Below are 24,576 nucleotides of genomic sequence, written 5' to 3'. Positions count from 1 at the left end.
TTCAAAACAGCTTTACATTAATGCCTTTCAGATTTCTTAGAAGCCTTAAGATTTGCCAGCCTTTGGTGCAAGCAGACTGAAGGAGCGACAAAAATGTTGGGGTGTGTACCTCATTTGTCCTCTCAATCCACAAGGTAGTCATCACATACCAACTCTGGGCTTATGGAACATAAGTAACTGTAGCAACCCAAACTGACTTCCTTCTCTTTCATGAAGGTGTGGTGCTGAGAAAGAAACAAGGTAGAGTCCTAAAAGTATGAGAGGAAAGCATAAAAGGGAGGGAACTGAGGAATGATGGGGATGAATTCGCAGTATAGTCTTTAGATGAGGATGCAAGGAAGGAAGCATTTTGCTTAGAACAATAATAATTTAAGGGCCTGTCTTAATTGCTTTTTCAAACTGTTGAGCAGCAGCAAAAATAGAATGGATTTGCTGGTTGTTCCTTATTCTGACCAGTGACCACCACCTCCAAGATGTGCGGACACCTACTATGAATTCTGGTAATTCTCACTTCCTTGTGAATTCATTAACTAGGAAGTGAGGCATGGCAGACTGAAGCATTCAAGCCGAATTTTCTACAGTAGACAAAGATGAAAACACAGAACAAGAGCGAAGTTAGACAAAGCAACAAGTGATGAGCACTTCAAAAGAACCTATTCTTCTACAGTCAAACTTAGGACAAAGAAAGAATTCCCAAACACCGATGACTGCCTTACAACACAAATAAATTCTACTGTTGGTAGTGATGATAAGTACAGTGAAGAATTTTTATAAGTCACAAAGTGAATTAATTAAGAAAGTCATTCTCCGTCACAAAAATAACATCAAATCCTGGGATTTGCACCTACTGAATTACAAATGTACCAACACTGGAATGATAACCTGTTGCAAAATAAATCTGGGATTAAGAATACATGTAGTAAATGTGTATCTACTTCACAGGTAGCCACTGTATGCACCAGTGTAAGTTCACCAGGTGGAAAATACATGTGGCACAGAAAGTATCTTCTTAGCTGCCAACAAACAAGGATGCATAAAACAAGGAAATATTTAAAACACAGCACACTGTATTACACGTAGAATTTCTTTTTCATTTCAAGTTTATTAAAACTTTAGCAGTACAAATGATCCAGGTTTTAGATTATCAAAAGACCAAACTGAAGTCCACATCTTAAAAAAAGGCGTTCCTCAAAACGTCTCTAAAACTTTGAGACAATGGAAACATTAAGTCCAAACACTCATCCATGCCTGTCATCATCTGTTCCAGGACTTGTTTCACGATCAGACTTTTTATCCTTACTAGGGGCATGATCTCTTTCCTGACTCTCTGATTTTTGGTTAACCTCTTTTTCAGCTGAGGATCTGGTCTTTTCCTTTTCATTATTCCTGTGCAAGTATGATTTTGATTCTCTCTCTTTGCTACTTGGTCTCTTTTTTGAATCAGGGCTTCTATCTTGATCTCTACTAGACTTCTTACCTTTACTGGATTCAGGACTGCTACTTTCATGGCTTTTTGAATGCCTCTTCCTTTGGCTTTCACTATCATTCTTCTTATATGAGCTTCTACTTTCTCTATTTGAGTACCTTTCTCTGTTTCTGCTTTGACTTTCCTCTCTCTCCAAGCTCCTTGAGTTTCTCCTCCTCCTATTTTCTCTACCTCTGTATCTATCTGGTGTACCTCTCCTTTCTCTGCTTCTTGATCGTCTTCTTCTCGATTCTCTATCCCTATTCCTTGAATAGTCTTTACTTCGACTGCGATCTCTGTCTCTGCTTCTTGATCTACCTCTTCTACCCCGATCTCTGCTTTTGCTTCTTTCCCTTGTTCTACTGCTGGAACTATGTTTTCCTCGAGCATGCTCACGCTCTCTGCTTCTTGACTTATGTTTCTCCTTCTCTTTACTCTTCCTATGGTCACGTTCATTACTTCTTGAACCTGCCCTTCTGCTTCTCTCTTTACTCCTACTTCTTTCTTTATCTCTCCCTCTAGAATCATAGTGCTTTTCTTTTTCTCTGTCTTTCTCACGGTCTCTCTCTTTGCTTCTTGATCTTCTCTTTTCATCATGTCTGCCGTGTTTGGAGTCTCTTTCTTTACTTCTTGATTTCTCTCTGCTTTTACTATGGCTTCTAGATTTACCTCTTTTCTTGGTCTTGCTTCTATTATGCTTGTCATCTTTTTCCAAATTTCTTCTCGTCTCCCTGTCTTTACTGCTGGATTTATGATCTTTTTTCTTTTCTTTTTCCCCTCTTCTGCTTGGACTTTCAGAAACTTGTCTGTGGTCTGATGTTTTTCTCTCCCTTCCTCTTCCTGGGCTTTTTTGATTATCTTTCCTGATTTCGTTTATTTCACTCCTTGGGAAAAAAAAAACAAAAAAGAAAAATTTGAATCTCCTCCACTCTGAAAAATGAAGTCAGGAGCGAGGCTGCTTCACAACTTATGCTGCTTAAAATCACACTACATCATTTCTAATAATAATTACATTTTTATGGTAACGACAAATGAGCATGATTAAAGTCTGATAGTTAAGCAATGGAATAACCTAAGTCAGTGTGTCCTGTTTTCTTGGAATTAACTATAACTGAAAATTGAAGAAAGTATGCATTACTTTTAATATATACAAAAATTTAAATGCACATCCACTAAACAGAAATCATCTTACTTGTCTCCTTTTATCCATCTCTCTCCACTAGACACTCTCATTCTTTGAGCTCTTTGCATTTCTTGCCTCCAATGTGGAGGAGTTTCACTGCGTCGGAATCGATCTCTTGACCTGGATCTGGAAGGAGTCCGGTAACGCTTGACAGAAAAAAAAAAAAAAAAAAAGAAAACCAGGTGCAAGTTAAACTATCGCAGCACATGAAATTCAGAGCAATGTTTTAATTCCTGGTCGTTGATTCCCCACAGCACCTACCATGACTCAGATGTATTCACTGAAAAGTTACTAATTTACTGAAAAATGTATTTGACATCATTCAGCTAAAGCAGGAATACAAAATATCTGATCAAGTAACTATTATAAGGTAACTTCTCCATCCAGATAGTTGTACCCAAGCATCCTGAGAAGCCCTCTGTTAGTTTTTAATTAGTACAAATGCAACTGACTTTTCTGACAATGAAAATTCTTCGCTTTGACAAGCAACACCAAAACAATTCTTCATACCTTCTTTCAACAGTTTTTATTAAAAATTTGAAGAGACTTCCATTATAAATACATTTGTTACAAGTAATAGCATATGGTTACACAAAATCAGAAGAAGCAACCTAACAAGTTCACCCTTGCCAATAAAAGCAGACGTCCTTTCCTGCAATCCTACTACTGGTTCTGGTCCCCTTCTGACCTGAGTCAATTTACTAATTCACAAAATACTACAGCAATGCAATGAAAGCATTTGTTGTTTTACATTCTTCCTCCACAAGGTAAATTCATTATGCAAACAGGAAATTATTTTACCCTGTTGTCCTACTTCAAGCTTTAGCCCCTAAATCTATTATGATGCACCCACAGATCATTTGCACAGTAATTTTTATTTATTTATTCATTTTTAATTTACAAAATTGACCATCCTAATGAACATGGAGTGTTACTGCATTGTTTACTCTGAGGAAGGGATTGCAAATATTTACCCTTGGTCCTCTTCCTTTGATTTTCCTTCCAGATCTGGTCACCAGCAGCCTTCTCTGGTATGTTGACTGGGAATTCGATAGATTACTAAAAATAAAAATGAGTATTGTTTGTAACATCAGAGAAGGAAGGAAAGGCGATAAAGACAACTTAATATCCTCACACAGCTCTGAGAGACACTATTGTGTCCTGGCAGTGACAGTACACAGCCACGCTCCACTATGAGTTCATTTCATGAGAACTGCTGATGTTCACTTGTAAGGTCTGATTAAATCTGCTACTGTAAAGTAACAGAAGCTTAAGTGGTGAAATTTAACTATTTAATTGTATTTAAACCTTTCTAGCACTGGCAGAATCAGCTACAAATAAAGGGCAATCGTGAAATCCTACATCGCATAATTGTAAAACGTAAAACCTGACATGGTGCAAGTTTTATAAATCAGTGTTCATGGAACTTGCGCAATTTCCTAAGGGCACATTCAGCAATTACACAGCAGTAGCTTCCCATATGAAACTTCCACTTTGGGAAAAAATAACCTACTCAAGACAAAGCCCGAACAGGTACCACTCATGTGTTTATTAACAGACTTACCTAAAAATAGGTAAGACAAGCTTGCCTAGTCTCTATATTAAAAGGATTTCATTTGAAGAGACATTAGAAGGAAAAGAAAGCTAGGAAGGAAACATGAAAACTAATTTTTAGCTGTACTTTTCATTGGAAATTATGAGGCATAGCTATTATGCAGAGAGATTTTCTGTACTACTGTATCAGCTACTTAATTAACCAAAATTTCTCATGAAAGCTTCAGTTTTGGTTACTAGAAAGTACTTCAATAGACTACTGAGTTCTTTTTTGGAGTCAAAGTTATACTCAGCTTGGACAGCTATAATGAATTCTAAACGAAATTGCACCATATTTTATCTGCTTTTTCTTGAATGAATTGTTTGAAATTTTTCATTCACCAAAACACCACACTCAAACATGAAGCTTTTGCTCTAAAAAATAAAAAAAAACCCAACAGCTGTCAACCAAAAAAATGATTCAGAAGTGATCACAACACTAAGCCGTTTAAAATGTAAATAACTCAGTAGTTTTAATATAGCACTACAACCATACCACTATCAGCATCTAGTCAAACTCAAAACAGGAATACTACCTTTCTCTTTCCTTCTCTCTGCTTTTCCTCTCTTTTTCTTTCTCATCTGCTTTAGGAGGACTTTTTCTCATTAGGAACCGGTTTTCAGGTATTGGAGGAATTTCTTCAGGACGGACAGTAGATAACGGCTGTGCTTCAGGGTTTTCATCTTCACTTTCACTAGATGAACTGTATTTTTGTATAAACAAATATTTATGTTTAAAGCAAGTTATGCGGATGAGAAAAAAAGCATTTGATCAACTCAAATAATTCAGAGTTCTCTCAATTCAGCATGCAAACAATAAAAATCAGAAACTTGGGAACAAACGGAACTGTTTTAGAAGCAACTTCTTTCTCCTACATCCTTACTCTGAAACACGCATCTGCAGTAGATTTTTGATTAGTACTTTTATTTTATGTAGTCCAGTGAAGCAACACTGAACACTTATTTTCTGTTTAGACAGAACTTTAATATAAATATATATCAAGAAAGTTAAGTTCAGATTTTTACACTTATATATATATATAACAGACTAAAAACCTATTATAACTCCCAAGCAGTTGATATAAACAATAAAATTCTGTGAAACAGACTTAATTCCACAGAAAGAAAGCTTAGGCTCTAAGTAAGTGTTACTCATATTTTAGCATCAGCTTGGAAAAATGTGACCTGCACTGACAGAACTATCAGACTAGAAACACCACTTTCAGAAATAATAACTTTTTGAGTTTTATCACATTCTAGGGAAACTGCAACACTTCCGGCACATCCATCAGAGTTAACAGTATAAGTACATTCATTTGTACTCAGTTTTTTTGTTCAGTTCTGCTTACAGTCTCATGTAGTACAGGAATCCCACTGCATACAACTGAAACTGAACTGTACAGAATTATCACCACTTAACATCAAATATTCCTGCAATTTTTCAAATCCAATATATAAAGTCTTAGTCCATTTCCTTCATTCCTGTACAAGCTGTGGTACGTAAGCATACAGACATTGTACTTTGTCATCAAATCAGAAAAAGTAAGGTCACATATGAAAACAGTCTCCAAAAGTTCCACATACCTACTCCCCAAGTTACAGAATAGTACTTTGTGTTGTTACAGGAAAGGAAAACAATACTGCACAGGAATATGTTGGAGAAAAGAAAAAAAACAACCCTCAATACTGACCTCTTCTTGCTTTTCTTTCTCTTTTTCTTTTCCTTCTTATGTTTCTTGGAATTTTTCTTGTGTTTCTTTTTTCGCTTTTTAGATTTCTCTTCTGAAGCACTCTCAGAATTCGACGATGAATCAGAAGAGGATTCTGAATCACTTGAACTTTCCGAGTCACTGGATGAGGAAGACGACTTGTGTCTTTTCTTGTCTTCTTTCTTGGCTTTAAGTCAGAACAATAAAGACATATATTTACGTATCAAACAGTTATAAATAAACCTCGGAAAAATCAACTTATCTAGGAATTTCTTAAGCTGCTTGTAATTGTGTAATGAAAGCACTTCATAAAAACACTCTAAAACAAGGTTTAGGAGAAAAAGACTGTTTCTCCCAAGTAAAATACAGTACAGGTCTATAAACATAAAAGAAATTTAAAATACTTTGTTTCATAAAAAAGATTTAAAATACTAAATTTGTACTGTCAAGAATTACTGTAACCTTGTATGTTTTGTGATAACATTTTATATAACAGAAGCTATATAGGCAGTATTCTGAACAAATTAATTTTGTAAATGTTTATAAAATTAGTGGTCTTTTGATGTAATCTGACATCATGTAAAGGATACTCAAACCACAAACGAGATAAGTTTAGAAAATAAACTGTACACTAAATCCACTGAAGTTAGCCCAACAGAGGGTAGACTCAGATTACTAATTTTGCTACTAAGTGAAACAGTGCTCAGAGAACAGCCCTGCTCCTTCAGCTCATGGTGTTTTTCTGCAAAAAGGTACAAACTGCTTACTAATCATCTGGTATGAAAAAGAACCACACTAAAGACAAGTCTATTCGTTAATTATGTACATCACCATTTCTTGTGTGTCTACTGGAGCTGCAAATCAGAAATTTATTAGCAATCTGATGGTAGTCCAATAGGAAGTAATACAAGAACACACATATCTTTTTATGCCTACTAATGGAACTCAGACCTACTTAACCATTACACGCTTCAGGTAAATTAATTAAATGGCATGGATACTCTCCAACGCATTAAGAAACTCCTATCAAGCTATTACCCACAAAATTAAAAATTCTATTGTAAGCTCCGGAAGGGCACACTGGTTGTTTCCATATAATTGTAGTTAAGTTTTTTAATTAGCATCAAATCTTATTTGACATGGCTCCTACAAATTGCAAAGACATTCTATCATGAACTGCACAACACAATACCAGTGCAGACAGGAAGAAAAATAAAAATAAAAATCTTCACCATTAAAAAATTATACCAAAAAAAAAGTAATTGTTTTATACATAAGCAAGATCGAGATCTGAAGGTTAAGAAAAGCAGTAACATTCATTTAAAGAACTTGAAGCAGAAGAAACACTTCTATGAAAAGTAGATGTGGAAACTGCCCTTCGGAAAAAACAAGCAGCTATTTAACGCACATTGATTTTGGAATTATCAATAGTAGTATCTTCAGCTGCTTTGCAGATATTATCAAGTTGACTGACACTTGAAAGAGGCAGCAATAGGCATCAGTAGCAGCAATCACAAGAGTGCAGCGTAAATTCTCCAGTTGGACAACTTAACCTAATTTTTTCAAAACAACAACTTGGAAGGCAGCAATTCCTCAGAGACAATCAATAGCAACAAAAATTGCATTAAATCTATTGTTAAGCTGACAAAAATAAGTCAATTTCCACCTTGCTATGCATTATTTCTTGTAATAGACTAGCACTTCCTATCAGCTTTTCATGGGAAACAATAAATTCTCATCTGGACAAACATTATAAAATCGGCAAGGACAGATCCACAGTTGGCTAACCAAAACCTGATTCTAGCCGAGGTTCACATAGGTTCTTTTTGATAAATGATATGCTGTAGAAACTTCTTATTGCCTCTTGCATGTTAGATGCAACTGGATATGCTTTTGAGTATAAAATTAAGTGGAAACATACTATACCAGCTGTAAAGAGACAGTTATGGCTCCTAATGGTCATGAGAATCAGATTTTTTTTTAATTATTAATTTCAGAAAATAAATAGGAGGCACTACTTCTACGTAGGAGCAACCTATGCACTCTCTGATGACAACTCACTCACTCTGTTGAAGAGAAAACACTATTTTGAATACTGAACCAGTGTGGTTCAGGGCAATTAAAAATCAAAACAACAAACGTAGCCACTCCTGCAGCATGAAGGTCAGTGAGAAGGAAACAGACTTCTATTTACAGTTCAACTGTTCCACATCATTAACTTTGGGATTAGGTTTCAGCTCACGGTCACATCTGCAATAGATGCCTTACTTCCTACTCCATTCACTGTGACATATATTCACCACACTTCATGAATTACATGATCACATTGCACAATATAACCTAGAACTCTCCACATTTCAATTGTTACGAAATGTAGCAACTCTCAGTTAGACATGTGGTATCAGACTCCTGGACTGAAACAAACAAATGACCTGGCTAGAAACAGTCACAAAGATTAGAACAGATGATCTGATAATTCACAGCTTCAATCTCTAGCTTCATTTCAGACCTGTCAAAACCAAAGCACAGAATTTGTACCCAATGGTCAGTTCATCTCAGAAAAAAAAAAAACAAAAAACAACAAAAAACCCACAAAATACTGTGAAGCAACAACAGTTTCAGAGTAACCAGCTGGTACAAAGAGGCATACCAATGCTATGCAAAGAGCTTATGGAAGAAGTGAGTATCTACGGTTTGGAGGGATAAGAACAGAAGCAAGGAAGGAGACAAATTAAAAGTCCAGACAGATGTGATTAATCAAAATCACTGCTTTCTAAAGCTTTATGTTTTTCACTGACAATCCGTGATTCCTAAATGCATTACTTTACATAATCACTTCCTAATTTTTATAGGGAAAAGTAAAGGTGCTAACTTAAGTGATAGACAATTCAAGTCTTGCCCCATTCCTTTGTGTTGCACATCAGACAAGCCTATAAAATAGATCTCAATTTAAGCCTCCTTTGCTATCATAACATAACCTCCCACATAAATTCACCGCTACTATACTTCCCTTACTGTCAATCTCTTTGTTCCTATACCCTAGATAACACATACCCAAAAGCCAACTCCTCTGGTAACTGTTTTATATTTCACAGCATACTTTCTTTCACTGTTAGATAACTCAGTTGATCACCTTCTATGCTGCTATTCACCTCCCAAAAATCTGTTCCTTTCACATGGCTTCTTCCTTATACTCACAAGTATCGCAGTTTCTCCTACTTCTCAGCTGTGGATAGCAGCTTGGCTGTTATCCAGCTGACAAAACTCTTCCTTCAATCTCTGCTACCTCAGGCTATCACAGCTCAGTTGCTTCATATTATGCATTTAGCAAACAATTACAGGCATCCCATCACCTCTCAGTAGCAGTGGACTTCCCTCTGTAGATCTTACAGAATGCCTTTCCCTTTCAATAGAGGGATTCTCCAATCACCATGATCATTCTGCAAAGTAGCACCTTCATCAGGCTGGCTCTGCATTAGTGCCCATGCTCCTCCCTAAACTCAGGCCTAGACTGGGAAAGCAGAGGGCAGGGCTAAATCTGGCTGATTTCCAAATGCTCCTGCTGCTCACTATTATTTAGTACTGTGCCTTATGGTCAGTTGAGTGGCCTTCCCCCATCACTCTGGCAGCAACCTCACTCCACGGCACACCAGATCAGCTACAGTAAGCAAGGCCTCCAGGGTCCTAACAGTACCAAGATGAACAGGTACAACTGTGCAGACAAACAGGTAGGACCAGTCAGATCTCTCCAGAAGTTAAAGGAAAAAAAAAAAATGCACTTTTTCTTCCTGTTCCTTTTATGAGTATTTTAAAAGCCTGTCTCACAGCTGTAAGTCTGTGCAACTGAAACTACAACTTCCATTTAGTCATTGTGCTCTCATTTGAATGCTTGCATTTTCTTTAGGCCAAAGATAAAATTAACCTTGTCTCATGCCTCAAAATCCTTAGTGTAACCATTCACAGAACTTATCACCAAATAGTGCTAAGAACGAAAAATGATGACAATCCCTAATAGAATTCCTACTAAACATGTACCACGAGTCTCATCTACTGAGATTTTCTAGTGATAGCATAATCTGAAATTGACCCTTATTTTTTTAAGGGAACCAGAATCCAGTCTCTAATGCCACATTCATCTCTGGAATGGCAGAGGTTATGAATACAGTTTATAGCTATTTAACAAGGATATCTGCTACAGGGAACCTTCAGGCTTTCCTATTCCACATGCCTGTTCTGGAGACTTAACTATAACTTCAATTCAATTAAAAGACACAGTTATTGAAGACAGTCAGATTGTTACTACATTTAACATATTCTTTAGGACAAGGCCTACCAGTCCAGCACCAAGGCTGACCTAGTAGAGAAAACATCATCTGCACCAAAACCAGCTATGTTTTTTCAGAGACAAATTGTACTTAAGTAATACTGAATTCGTTACTGATTGTACATCCATAACATTAACGAGAATGTCTCTATATTAGTGTCTACCAACAGGAAGAAAATCAGCAACATTATATCACAGTTCACATATACCTAAATGTATAGTTAAAGCTTACCTTTGGATTTTGGAATCAACTCTCCACAACTCAGTATGCGTACTTCAGCATATGGTTTACTAGATGCATCTGTTTTCTGGTTTTCTATTTCTCTCACAACTTCCTGACCTGAGATGACTTGTCCAAAAACAACATGATGTCTGAAGAATTTAAGCAAAAGTAAGAATTCTAATTTTTAAGGCAGATCTCAAAAAAGTATAAGAAAGTAACAGACACTTACCCATCTAAGTGAGGTGTAGGTTTAGTAGTTCTGTTGTTTCCAATGGGTGTAATTTAAAGAGAAAAACAGAAGTCAATTTTAGTGGAAAGCAGACAATGTTTGAAGCATCCATACAGATGATGAAAGTTGCTAAATTAACAACACTGAATACAGCCAATATATATTATTCTAAGTTTGTATGCAGTTAAAAACATTGTATGGTTTACATAAACTACCTATTCAATCTCTCGCAACCTTTTATTGAACAATTTGTGATAAATTTTCAGACTCAACCTCATAAAATAAATGTATTAAGAATTGTATTTATTAAGTCACAAGAATACTACCAGGAACAGAAACAAAAATTAAGGCAACTGTCTCAGAAGAGCAAAATTGGAGGGGAAAAAAACACCAAACGAACCCAACAACAATAAAAAAAACTCATGGGAAAATAAATCAGCAAAGAAAGAAAATAACACTTGTATGTACAAAATATTTGACGTCAGTAGTAAAACTGACTCTCTGCACCTGCAGACAACAGAACAGTTCATAGCCTTCCCCTATATTAGGATTACTAAGGCATACACACATCAGCCATGACAAAAAAAAAAAGCACCACAAAGCCTGAGACATACAGTAACAATCACCCAAATATTCCAAAATAAAGGTTTAATGATAAATCACAAGCACAACTTACCACATAGTGAGACACGGATAAGACCGATGAATTTCAAGTATTTACTTCTAAACTAAAGAAGCACGTAATGCAGATGCATTCCAAAGGTTTAGGCTTTAGATATAGCTATAAACTAGACTGCATTGAGAAATTATCTTGTGACAGAACATTTTTCTATTGCTTTGAGTTAGAGAACCCCTGGAACTTTTTTGCTTCCTTCCAGACAACATATACTAGAAGAAAGCCCTACAGGGAGCTAACAGACTTATGCTGTTGCTTGAGTTTGAAGACAGCCACTAAAAAGGGCCAAAACATCTTCTGCATAAACAATAAGCACCAAAGAGTAGAGTGATAACACCTTCCCCTAAGGAGCTCAGTAGGAAAATGGCTACTTCCATGTAACTTCCTAAAGAGACATCAACTTTTTACTGTTGTAGGCTATCTCCCATGCAAACTCATAGAATAGTCTTTACAGTTAAAAAAACAACAGCAAATCATACAGTTCAGAACAGCTCAATACTTACATAAAGAACTGCGAACCATTTGTATCCTTCCCTCGGTTGGCCATTGAAAGAAGAAATTCTTTGTTGTGCTTTACAGCAAAGCTTTCATCTAAAACAAGTATTTTCAATTACTTTATATATATATACTGCATACACTTACACTTACTCTACTCTAAGTAAACTCATTCAGGTAAAATAAATTTACTAGTCACATCTGTAAAAAGTTGCATTAAAACTCAAAGACAATAGCTATTTTTATCAAAAACAATATTCTCTTCATTCTAAATAATGTAATTTAAGAAGAGAAAATATGAACTAATAGTTTGTAGTCTGAAAAAATACTAAAGACGGAAAATGGAATTTTCTTATAAGAGATATGTTTTGTTTTTCTTGCTATCAACATTAATAGAGCCACAACTGAAAATACTGAGTTCTTTTTATTCCACACATGCTGCTCACTACTTCTTTAGAGCAAAATACAAGCTTTTAGTTGTGCACTATTAAGAAATCCTGTTTCTTCCAGAAAGTATTTTATTCTGTATTGCTTGGTACACAAGGATAGTAACCTGTATAACTGCTATGTTGCATCGCACTGAGTATCTATCTAATCCTACAGTGAGTTGGTTAAGGATGCCACACAAGCAATACTTTCTAGAGATTCAGTCTCAGACTGTGACCAAGTTGAAAAAACACCTTGCAACTGCCAGAAAGTAGAAGTTTTGCTGCTTCTCTCACCTCTCTCACTTTTGCTTTCATTAAATGAAATCCACTCACCGATAGGGAAACAAGTGCATTTTTTGCTTTAATGGTCTTCAGACATTTTAGCATGCAGTCAGTTTGCAGTTTGATCCAAATATGGACCAGTGCAAGGTATGACCTGCTCCTTTTGGCAATTGCAAACTGTTCATTCAACACAACGTCTGATATAAAACTGCAGCCTGACTCCACAAAGAATCATTCTTTTAATGCCTCACTGCAAGCTCAGATGAGGTCCAACATTAAAAATGGCAGGAAGGATAACCTGCCCTGCCAGCGGTGGCTGGCCATCATATAGGGTTAGGTGTAATATGAAACTGCTCCAAGAAACAAAGATGCTCCATTACACTCCTGACAAACACAGCCTGAGAAGCACACTGGACAGAAAAGTTCTTAGGCATCAATGATTGAAGGAGAACCAGTACTGTGAGAAAATGGATGGTTTCCTCATACTTAATTTCCCTTGGGTTCAGAAAAGCAGGGTTTTGTACTGTCTTACAAAGGTAAGATTTATGAGAAAGACATAATAGAGGTAAGTTTCTCCTTCTGACCGGAAGAAAAGGCAATCCACATCTTTTAGCCAACTACTGAAACAAAAAAGGTATGTTCAGAATCAGAATACTGTGCTGAGAATTTTTTTTTTATAAAACTGTGAATCCAGTAAAACTGACATATGAAAGCACCTGTGGTTTTATTTTTCATCAATTAAAAAGGTTCTTGTTTTAGAAGTAAAATAACATTATCTGAAGTAAAACATAAGGCCTCTAATACCAAAGTCTTCACAAAAGCCATGATGTTCAGGTTTACAGAATTAAAACCACAGAATGTATAGGTAACTGCTTATAGTATCACCAAAATAGAGCAGACTGATATAACTCTCACCTTCAAAAAAGCCACCATAAATGGATTCTCCTCCCCTGCCATTTCCTTGAAAGAAGAAACATGAGTTAAAACTTGTAATAGTGTAAAAAGTTGCACCACATGAAAGATGCTTCATAATTAAAAACAGCATACAGCTGCATCCAAATCACTAATGCTACTCTGCAAGATACGCAAAGATCACGACATCTTTATAATGCCACTATGCAGAAGCAAATCTGTAGGAAAACTTTTATTTTTATCCACATTCTGCTATATACTCCCTTTTTTCTTTACTTCTCAGCAACAGATAGATCTTATCTTCATATTTATAACTTGCAATTAAATACTTAATGCTCTGAGACATGAGGTCACAGAGCAGACTATGTGCATATAAATTTATGTAATTTTGTTACTCCAGTTTACACACAAAGTTTCTTATGCTAGAAGTAGGTAAAAAGCAGTTAACATGCATAATTAATGTAAACCAATGATACTACGTAGGACTCCCAAAACATTCTACTGCATAAGCATTAATTTTTTCTTGAAAGATTCTCATCATACCTTCACTGAAGTCACCACCTTGGATCATAAAATCTTTCACTACCCTGTGAAATAGACAACTTTTGTAATGCAATGGCTTTTGGGTGGATTTTCCTGTACCCTTTTCACCTAAAGGAGAAAAAGCAGAACAAAAAACAAAATGACTATTTGTATCTGTACAATCTCTGCCACAAAAATTTGTTATTTAAATGCTGAATCAAAACTATCTACCAAGCTCTGAAAAATTCATTTGTGAGGTGGGCACATACTTGCAATGCCAGCAAGAAAGCAATGCAGAACCTACTTTCTATTTCTACAGTTATACTAAAAGAACTCCTTACTTACATTAGTATACAACATAATAACAACATTTTCTTTTTTTTTGCCAGCCAAGACACAATTCACAGAGAATTAAATTAACAGCTCACACAGATAATGGAGAACGCCACCTACCTGGAGAGACTTAAACATGTAAGGAGACAATATATTACTATTACTGCTGAGAAGACAGTCAACAATAGGTTGACTGAAATTAAACAGCCAGATTAACATAACCATCTTTGCTCATATGCAATTGAGAAACTCAGATCTTCAGTTACAGGACTAAGGTAGAATAAATGTTCATTGCAAAAAAAAAAGCAAAAAAACAACAACAACAACAACAACAAAGGGAGGGAATGAGAAATTATTTTAAAGGAATCTTGTTACCTCCCAACTTATGATTCCAACTGCCAGCCTCCTCCTCTGCATCACATCAGTTCTAATGCTCTTCAGACTCATAAGCCAGCTCTCTGCCTCTAAAAACTACCTACTTCTGTTCCTACCTTCAAATAAATACGGTCTCTGCTGAGATAGCCAGATGAATGGCTCGTGCTGGGGGCCCTGTAAATGTCACAGCCAACCTCAAAATAAAGTGTAAGAACAAGGAGCAGAGACTACCCTGAAAGATAAAGGATTCCTCCTTTCATTGCTCCCAAACCACTAGACTATCTTCTTACAATCTCATTCCAAGTTGTGCAACAAGTAGTTGCCTCTGAACTTACCTGATGCCTCCACATGGATCTAACCAGCTACAAAAAGCATTTCTGATAGGAACTATGATAAATGTACAGCTGTATACTCTGCTGGCCTGTCACACACCTAACAGGCATGCCAGTAAAAACAGAGGTGCTGACCCATTTCAAGAAGATAGCATATATTTTTCAAAATCACCAGAAAAAAACACAAGTGCAAATAAAATTAAAATTTAAAATGTTTATGATCAATATCACAAATACTTTGTCAAAATACTTTCTTCACTATTTTCAAATATTATAAAACAGCACAGTAGTTCAGCCCCTGATTTTAAATCTGATTTGATTTTGAAGTAAATGACAAACTATGTTTCTGACCTGAAATGCTGTTCAAAGACTTCAAGTGAAAAATCTCAAATCCGGTAATAACACCTTATGCAGTAAATCTGCCTTTTTGGGCATTTGAGAAAAAATAAAAAATGCCATGGACACATGAAAACATGCTACTATCCAATAAAAACAATCACTTTGAGGTTCAAATTTCTTAGCCATTTCTGATAACCTGATTCTGAGCCAGAATCCCTAGATGAGATAATGCTTACATTTGTTGTAGACAGGATGAATGCTGCACAAAGTGCTCTAGCTAACTTGACATGAATGCAATTATGCGCTCACACCTACTAGTACTAGTACAAAGTGCTAAGTGATTTTTAGTAGTAACATCTATGAAGCACTGACCTGAAAGACAACAAACTGAAAGAAAAGGAGGTGGAAAATGCTGAAGACATTAAACACAGATTTACGTATTCACAGAATCATTCTTGTGATAATATTCAAGTTCTGCTAAGCTGCAAGCATTCCAACCAAAACAGGCAGCGCACTGAGAAATAATTCTACTTGGAAATGCTTCTAGCAAAGAATCTTCTGAAATAAATTTTTCAACAAATAACTTGAATTTCACTAGGAGTGGAAATCACCAGTACCCAACAAAACTACTGCAAAGCAAAATATTAATGCATACCAGCAACAGCTTTCAAACATATTCAACTATAGCAAAGCTAAAAAGTAATCCAGCATGCCTGACCTCTTATTGGCTACTTTTCAAGATGGATGATGTTATACAATGTAACAGTAGTGTCTGTGCTAGTAAAAGAAAATCAGCTTATTGTGCCAGCACTTAAAGTTGATAAGTACATGCTCTCTGCAACATCTTAAGACAAAAACTACAACTGCTTTGATTGTACACCAGATATTTATGAGAAGTTTGGTAAATCTCCAGAGACATCAGGAACTAGTGCTTGATGTACTTAGTTCTTTACCTAAAAAAGTGAGGCAAATTTTAATACAGATGTTAAATTAGCAAACATTGTATTACATTTGAAAATATAAATAATATTAAAACCTACAAACCTGTGCAAAGGCAGCGAAAATTCTCACATGTCTTTGGACACACATCTGAAAATAGTTCAAAGACCACTCTTCCAGCTAGAAGAAAAAGGCATATTTGTTACAAAGTTAACTAGTATTTGTATTATCCTTAAATAGTTTACAGGAACATCCAGTTATTGAATTGATTATTTTCATTTTCTTACCAGGTACATTGTTGATGGCTATGTCGAAAAAGCAACGAGGTCTCTGGACCTTTACTCCCATGGCTTCGAAAATTTTAATACTGTAAATAATAAAAAATAAAATTGAATTTATCCCTTCGTGTAGTGAATCTGTATTCAAGTTCCACAATGTGGAAAATTTAATAAAGACAACAAAAGCTGCCAAAGAGATAAAAACAGAAAGAAACCTTAGAAACAGGTCACAAAACCAGTATTTTTAAAGATTAAGAAAGAGCTGTGTATGTATTTTAAGCCATTTTCATGTTTTGTGGAGCCAATGAGTAATTCTGTTCATTCTTGCTGCAATGTTAGCGAATTTAAACTTCAGTGACATATTTCAGATGAGGAATTCTTGGATCATCAAGGTAAAATAGTGTCAGAGGAAGCCAAAGTCAGCTTTGAGACAGCCATGTCAAACAACTTTTTGCAACTGTCTTCTAGTTGATTAAACAGACTCATTTTTGCAGTCTGCTTGGATCAGCATCAGCAGCTGAGGTGGCCGCACACTTTCTGGTCAGGGGGACAAGCCTTGTGGCAGCCTCTTTTCCTCAAGAATACACTGGTGGCTGCAGTTCACGACCTGGCCAGTTAAACTAAGATTCTATTAATATACCTCAACCATGAACTACAGCAACTCAAGAAAGTACACTGTGCTTGTAACGTTGAGGAGTACAGCAAGGTGGACAGTTCAGAAACGATGAACTTCAACAGCTGTAGTTGAGTCCATCATCTTGTGACAGCAAAAAATGAAGTCTTGCTGCTAATCTCATATTTTGCTTTCACTCCCCATCCATGCTGAGAGAAGCACTCATCTGCCCTTGCACAAAAACAAACAAAAAACCCCTCCCATATAGCCTGCTTCACTACTTACACAGCACATTGTGTCCCACAGCAAACTACAGTGATGGCTTCAGACCACAGCTCCAGGATGCAATACCTGCAGCCTGATTAGCACACCTCTCCCATTAGAAACTGCCCAACTCCTCAGTGGGAAGTACAGACTTGAGGCAAACTGATGGACTTCCTGACTGCAGAGGTGACAGGCTGACAGGCTATCCCCGACTGCACATGCTACTGTGTCAAACTTGGATGTAAAGAAGTAAGCAGCTTAACACAAAAGATTTTCACCGAGTTCCTCATAACAATTGAGCAAATCAGATGGGCACGCTTTCAGAAATACCAGGACTTTAGCCACAAATAAGTAGACTGGTCAAAGAGCAGAAGTGAAGTTATAGTGATCAAAACCAGAATATGTTGCCATGTTGAGGATTAAACCTTCATTTTTGGGCATATTTCCGGGATTCTTGCTGTCAGAGTATCAGGAGATGCTCTAACTAGGATCAAAACTACTCCACATACTGAAAAAAGATGTAGATCTTCCAAAACTACTGTCAAATGAAGCAATTCTGGCTCTGTATTGTTTCTTTTCCTTATATGCCATTGCTTATCCATTTACCTTAACACTTTTAATGCAACTTCTCTCATATCTTTAAGCACAGAAATCCCCTTGTTTTTGTGTAATGAGCAGTAACTTAATTTTGTTTGCAACTGCAGTCTTTTAGCATCACATACAGTCATAGAACTTCTCTGAGGCTGCATCCTCTCTGAATTCAGAGAGGGAAAAAACAAACAAACAAAAAGTGAAGGCAAAAAGATCTGTAAGACTGGAATACTTTCTCCAAAACTTGAAATATAATCCATAATTTTATTATTTTTAACTGCCAGAAAACACTACTGAAGTCTAACAACATATGGCACACATCTTTCCTAAAGCTTCACCTAGAGCTGCACCACAAAACAGACTCAAAATATACAACCGTTGATATCTGTCACTCCAGTTTATGAAGGAAAGGGTACGAAGAATCAAAAGACTCCAGAACCATGTTAGCCTGCATTCTCCCTCCTTGTGCTTAGCATCACTCCTAGCATCTTGCCAACATTACACAGCAAAAAAAATTAAAAAAAATCAATCACAAGAGCAACGCAGGAAGGATTTACATGCAGCACCACTCAACAATTTATCATCCACGTGATTCTTAGCACAGCTAGACTGTGCAAACATGCTGAACTTCAACAGACACACGCTTAGCTGTATAACAGGCACGTTAATTCACACAAGCCAGAGATTCACCAAAAGCAGCAGCAACCCTGCCTCAGCCTGCTTGCTCTTCTAGATAAACTGTTTTGCTGTATCTCTTCTATTACTATTACTGCAACTTTTGTAGCCAGACAGAGATCAGAGAAAGTGCACACAGCCAGGGAACTGGATGCAGGGTCACAGGCTGCTGGACCCAGGACAAGCACACAATTAAGGTGGGCAGGAGGACTGGCTGCCCATCAACTCACATGCTGCCAACAGCACAACCTGCTACACAGGAGAGGAAAGGAGCACATCATTTTTTGTGCAGAAAGCCACTCAGAACAAACGCTATAATGCTACAATGCATATCACACCAAATAAACATACCTTTCCTTTATTAGATGCTGCAAATGCCTCTCTTGGGGAGAACACTAACAGACATCTTTTTTGTGCAGCAACTGACTCTCCTGAGCTATTCAAAATTGCCTTATCTTTAAAAACATTTGGAAAACAAGCATGAAAACCTACTGGAAGGGAGTTAGATGTACAAGCAGGAGAGAGCTTACAGGCTGGGTAAACTCAATCACAGCCCTCTTCATCCAGGCTAAAATACCAGCAACATTCACCTTAAACTACCTATACCTCAAGAGAGCATTTGCTCTCCAACAGACATAAGTGCCTTTTGTACAGCCAGCACTTCAGACATCTCTTCACTGAGGACAGTACTACTGAGTCACAGGTGATCCATGTAGTATTTAATAATAAATACAATCCTTTACAATGATCACTCAAAACTTGCCTGTATTAAAAGCAAGTACATGGACTGACTTTAGAACCAGCATAGAAAAGCTATTTGAGAATAAAAAAGAGAAAATTACATGAAAAGCTCAATACTACGTGTTGGTAACAACAGGGCTTACATGACTTGCATATTTTTCTCCTTAAATTTAACATCAGTTAAAATGTAGATGCTATTAACTCACAATACATGATACAATTTTATGGGAATATGATTCTAAAGTTAATCCAAATGGCATCCACTGTACCTACATACAGAAATAAGCTACGGAGAAGGGCAACCTTGACAAGTCAGCTTACTTATTCTTTCCAAAACTCTGCACTAAAGGATACAACATTCCAAGCACTATTCTGAAATGACCACATCACTCAGCATTTTCATCCACCTCCTGCTATAGGAGCCCCTGAATAAGAGAAGAGGAAACAATGAAAAACAAAACAAAACAACCAACCAACCACCTTCAGTATGATTCAAATAGTCCATTGGTCAATAAATACAAAAGCATTCTATGCTGAATTGTTAATCTCATTATCACCAATAAAAGAAATAAAATAAAACTAGTAAAAAAAATAACTAGTGCATCACCAGCTGTGTCTTTCAGGGTTCGCATCCCTTCACACTTGCATTACTCATTCTTTCACTTGAGTATATGCGGGATAAAGATGGCCAGTTCCTGGTCAAGCTGCAGACTTCCCTTCCAAAACAAGCCACACCAATGAAAAAGATAACCCTCACAGGCTGTTCATAAGCATCTCTGCCAGAGACTATAACTCCTACTAGTTGATATGCTAAAAAACACATCCTGTGGATTTTTTTTTCCTTTCAAAATTACTTGTGCTAGCAAGGATCTAGTAATAATACTGCTTAATATAACAGCTTCTTCAAACTGAAACGGGTTAGTCAAGATGGGTTAGACTGAAATGTGCACTCACAGATGCACATCAATTGGAACATCCACATGTCACTCATCTCACAAGAGCTGACAGCAAGCAGCAGTACGGGACTATTTCCGAGTTCTGAGCAAAATGATCCCTTCACCTGTAACCACGGCACACAGCTCACCCAACTGCCAGTTTGTTCCAGTCCCTGCAAAGAGCACAACAGGTTCAGAGCACAAATGTATTTAGTTGGAAAAAAGATATTATGACCTCTTCTTTCATTTCATTCTGTCATCACCTACTCATATCCACTCTCATCTCCCCTAATTCTAATTTCTCCTTGACTTTGTCTTATTAGTTTCCTCACATCAACTTACAGTTATCTTTGGCAGTGATCTTCATTTGATGCCCAGATGAAAAATAAACCACATAAATCCACACTCCCAGCATTTTGCTTCATCTTCATACACACAAAGACAAATTTACACTGATCTATATTACAAAGATAGTCATTCAGAATCTTCAGAAATACTTTTAAGTAATATTTTGAATTTAGAGAACACAAATACATCAAGTGAACACCAAGCATGCATGAGTTTCACTAGTGTTGTTCCACAATCACTTAAAGCCACATGGGCTGAATCCCAGAACAGAGGGCTCACACAACAGCGTGGCCAGCCCTGGTATAGGTGGGTCTCCTTAAACACACGAAAACTACACCCTCCTCTGCCTCCTTCCAAGAAAAAGCTTTGGCAGTGGCACACCAACTAAATATGACAGTGCAGCCATAACCCGAGGGTGGTATGTTTGTTTTATACAGATTAAACTGTAAATGAAAGTATGATTGCTAAATGAGACATGAGTACTACTACTTAGTACTAGTGCCATTTCTGTGTCAGAACTTCCAGCTCTGTAGGATGATACTGAAGGCAAGAACAAAAATCCAACAAGAAAAATCCCAGACTCAATAATTTCTTTAATGTGCTCCCAAACAGCAGGACCTTCTCCTATTAAAAAAAAAACAAAAAGCAAAAAACAAAACAAACAAACAAAAACAAAAAACCAAAAACCTCCCAAATAGCAGCAGTGACAACTAAATAAATGAATTTGCTTTCAGTTTACTAATCAGCAGCACAGGACTTTGTTTTGCTCACAGATTTTTAAAAGGTACTGCACTTGATCGCATTTGAGATTCTGGATGTCATCTTAGTCATCATGAGGACTTAAAATACTATTTTTTTTCTACAGAACATTTTTACAGAGGTCTGTGGAATTTCTTTTTCTCAGGTTTTGAACTGTTTATATCATATTTTTCCCCCTAAAAAATGCAATCAAGGGAAGAGGTACCTGACAAGATCAGCCATTGCCTGCCAAGAGCCTGCTATCCTCTTCAAGGGATGTTAAGATCATGCTCAGATTGGTTCTGAATAAACATGCAGAATGTACTCCTACACTACTGCATAGCAGAACTAGATTACATTACTTTTACTAAGATTTTTTGCAGCTAACATAAAATTAAGCTTCCCATATTGAAGTACACAAGGATTGCAGACCTAGATATAACATCTCGGTTGGAAGAACACAAAACTCAGCTGAGAAGCTGATAACATTCTCCTAAAACTATCTGAACAGGGATACAGGTTTTCACCAGATCATGCTCTTCCTTTCATTGTCCCAATAAAGAGAAACCTAGAATGAAAAATACCTTAAAATACCAATGCACTTATGTCAACACCAAGAAAAAACTTTGCTGCTGAAGTACGTCACAGTTTTCTATCATCTGACTTGCACAGAAAAATTTGTTGGTTTTTTTTTTTCCTTTTTTCTTTTCTAAGAGTTGTGAAAAAAAAACAGACGTGACCAGGTCTGTGTCCAACTAAATGCCTTTAGTTGGTGCTCACAGCGCTCCCAGAAGCAGTGAGGAACATGACTACCTCAATCCTACCATTCAGAACTGGAAACCGAAGCAGCATTAGGTCCAGAAGAAGCCATTAACTAATAAACCAGAATTTTAGAACTAAGAAAATACAAGCTTTAGCATTGTGTAGAAGAAGAGAAAAAGGTACAATGTAATCAGCAAGACAGACACCTGCTGGAATCACCAAAACAGACTTCAGACTTCTGTCCTAGCTACTGAAGAGCAGAATTAGGCTAAACAGTAACAGCTGGACACACAGTTTTCAATGCTGATGTATATTTACCAACCATAACCCCACCAAAATCTTGTTATATTATCTCTTGTTCTCTTCCTTGCTCAACTTTAGTTCTTCACCCCCTCCCAGCCCCACCCCAACCTCCAACCAAATTCTCACTCTGTAAGAAGACAGCTGGATCTGCTCCTGGCTGCTTCCTAATAGAAGGTGGCTCTTGTATGGGAGCGCACGTGGCACAGAGGACTGAAGTTACAGTGGAAACATCACACTGCACTACAGTAATATTCTCCACTGGAGCACATACACTTACTCCCAGCTCCCTCATAACCCACCGATTTTCTGAAATCCAAAGGCCAGTAAAAAAATAAATAAAATTAACAGCTGGATGATCAGCTAACTCCTAAACAAAAACTGTTTCTCAAAAAAGAACTGGAAAAAAATGCTCTAATTAAAATATATAGCCCCAAAGGGTGTTCTCCAAGAATCCTCAATATTATTTTCATGTGCCCCCTCAGACCTACCTCATATCCTAAAGCCATACTTTTTTCAAATCTAATGATTTAAAAAAGTAATCTAAAAAAAAACATAGTAAATTAAAAAACAGACCTTCAAATGTAAATAAAGCACTGCTTCATAAAACATGTCTAGTTGTCATACTTTGACCATTTACTTAACATGGTGGCACCTAAAAATGTGAGTCATGCTGTTCCCAGTGCATTATTGTGAAACAAAATAAAGGGGGGAAAAAAAAAAGAGAGAGAGGAAAAAAAAAACAAAAGCAACAAAACCCATTCTCTTTCGCCACCCAAAGAACAACTTTTCCTGCAGGTAATATGGAACTAGAACATGAAAAAATGGATATTCTCTCTTACTAAAAACATCATGAAGTTAAGTCTAACACTGAGCAGCTACCAACAAAAGTGACCTCCTTATCAAGCCTATGGAAGACACCTATCTGAGTGAATTGTAAGGCAATATAATAGAAATTTCAGCCTATTTCAATATACCATTGCTTTTTCTCCTAAGCCTCCCTCCTCCAAAGCCTCTTGAAGATTTCAAGAATAATCATACATATGCGCTACTGATGGCTTGGCCGTGGCCATAAACGTAATGGGTCTGACATGCATTTCCTACAAAAACGCGTGAAGAGCTTTAAGAACGCCCTAAGAGGGAGCCGGGGACCTTCCTGCAGCCACGGCAGCTCCTCCAGGCTCCGCATCCCAGGGAGAGGCCTGCGGAGGGAGGAGAACATGTGGCACGCAGACCGCCGCTTACTTCGCCTTCTGGCGGAGGAGGAAGGCTTCATTCAAACGACGAGGCCGGCGCCGAGCAGCACCCAGGCCGCAGACAGCACGTTCCGCAGCGGGGAGCCGTGCCGGCCGCGCGGCCCCCACCGCCAACCGCAGTTCCCACCAGGCCCCGGCCGCCGCCGCCGCCCCCCGCGCCGGCCCGCTCGCAGCTTCCTAGGCCCCGCGTATATCCTCGGGGCCGCCCTCACGCGGGGTGCCCCAGGCCCTACCCTCAGAGCCGCCGCCCCGCACAAGCCCCGCACGAGGAGCAGCGGCGCCCGGCGAGAGGTACCCCGCTGTGCCCCCGGCGGGCCGGGAAGGCGCTCGGCTCCCGCCCCCTGCGTGCCGGGGCTCGGGCCCCGCGACCTCCGTCCCCGGTTCTCGAACTCTGTGCGGCCGCCCAGGCCGCGGCCCTCCCCCGGCCACATGGCGGTGCCGGCACTCACCCCGCTCGCGGCCCGCGTCGCCCCGCGCTCCTTAGCGCGTCGCCGCCATGTTAGAGCTGGTGCGGCACGGACTGCGTCAGTGGAAGGAGAGGGCGGGAGGGGGCGACCCCGGGGGCGGTGCGGCAGAGGGGGGGCGCGGAGGCGGGAGAGGCGGCGGCGGCCGAACCTCGCGGGGCCGGGTGGGGCGCGGGGAGCCGAGGTACCGGCCGCGCGGAGCTCTCCCCGGCGGCGGGGACCGCTCGGAAGGAGCCCGAGCGTTGGGGGAAG

General features: G+C 38.2%; 1 protein-coding gene across 1 annotated transcript; it reads right to left on the bottom strand.

Annotated features, from left to right (window-relative positions):
• Positions 1-1,072: 1,072 nt before the first annotated feature.
• Positions 1,073-24,445, bottom strand: PPIG (peptidylprolyl isomerase G). Its single transcript, XM_072342202.1, has 13 exons — positions 24,310-24,445; positions 16,647-16,726; positions 16,465-16,539; positions 14,063-14,170; positions 13,523-13,567; positions 11,906-11,993; positions 10,727-10,756; positions 10,507-10,646; positions 5,933-6,137; positions 4,778-4,945; positions 3,623-3,707; positions 2,658-2,794; positions 1,073-2,349 (listed from the first exon to the last, which is right to left on the bottom strand). Exons 2-13 carry the CDS (start codon positions 16,705-16,707, stop codon positions 1,239-1,241), a joined length of 2,253 nt encoding a protein of 750 aa, XP_072198303.1. The 5' UTR covers positions 16,708-16,726; positions 24,310-24,445; the 3' UTR covers positions 1,073-1,238.
• Between the last annotated feature and the right edge of the window lie 131 nt (positions 24,446-24,576).

Source organism: Excalfactoria chinensis, chromosome 7, assembly GCF_039878825.1.
Source record: "Excalfactoria chinensis isolate bCotChi1 chromosome 7, bCotChi1.hap2, whole genome shotgun sequence".
Taxonomy (NCBI): Eukaryota; Metazoa; Chordata; class Aves; order Galliformes; family Phasianidae; genus Excalfactoria; species Excalfactoria chinensis.
This window is presented reverse-complemented; position numbering and strand designations above follow the sequence as displayed.

Bases quoted from the DNA above. Each gene is read 5' to 3' on its own strand.
- PPIG (XM_072342202.1), bottom strand. From the start codon at position 16,707: ATGGGAGTAAAGGTCCAGAGACCTCGTTGCTTTTTCGACATAGCCATC. The intron at 6,138-10,506 runs GTAAGCTTTAAC...TCTGACTTAAAG, and splicing joins GTTGATTCCAAAATCCAAAG to CCAAGAAAGAAGACAAGAAA. The intron at 2,795-3,622 runs GTAAATATTTGC...TTTTCTGTCAAG, and splicing joins TCAAAGGAAGAGGACCAAGG to CGTTACCGGACTCCTTCCAG.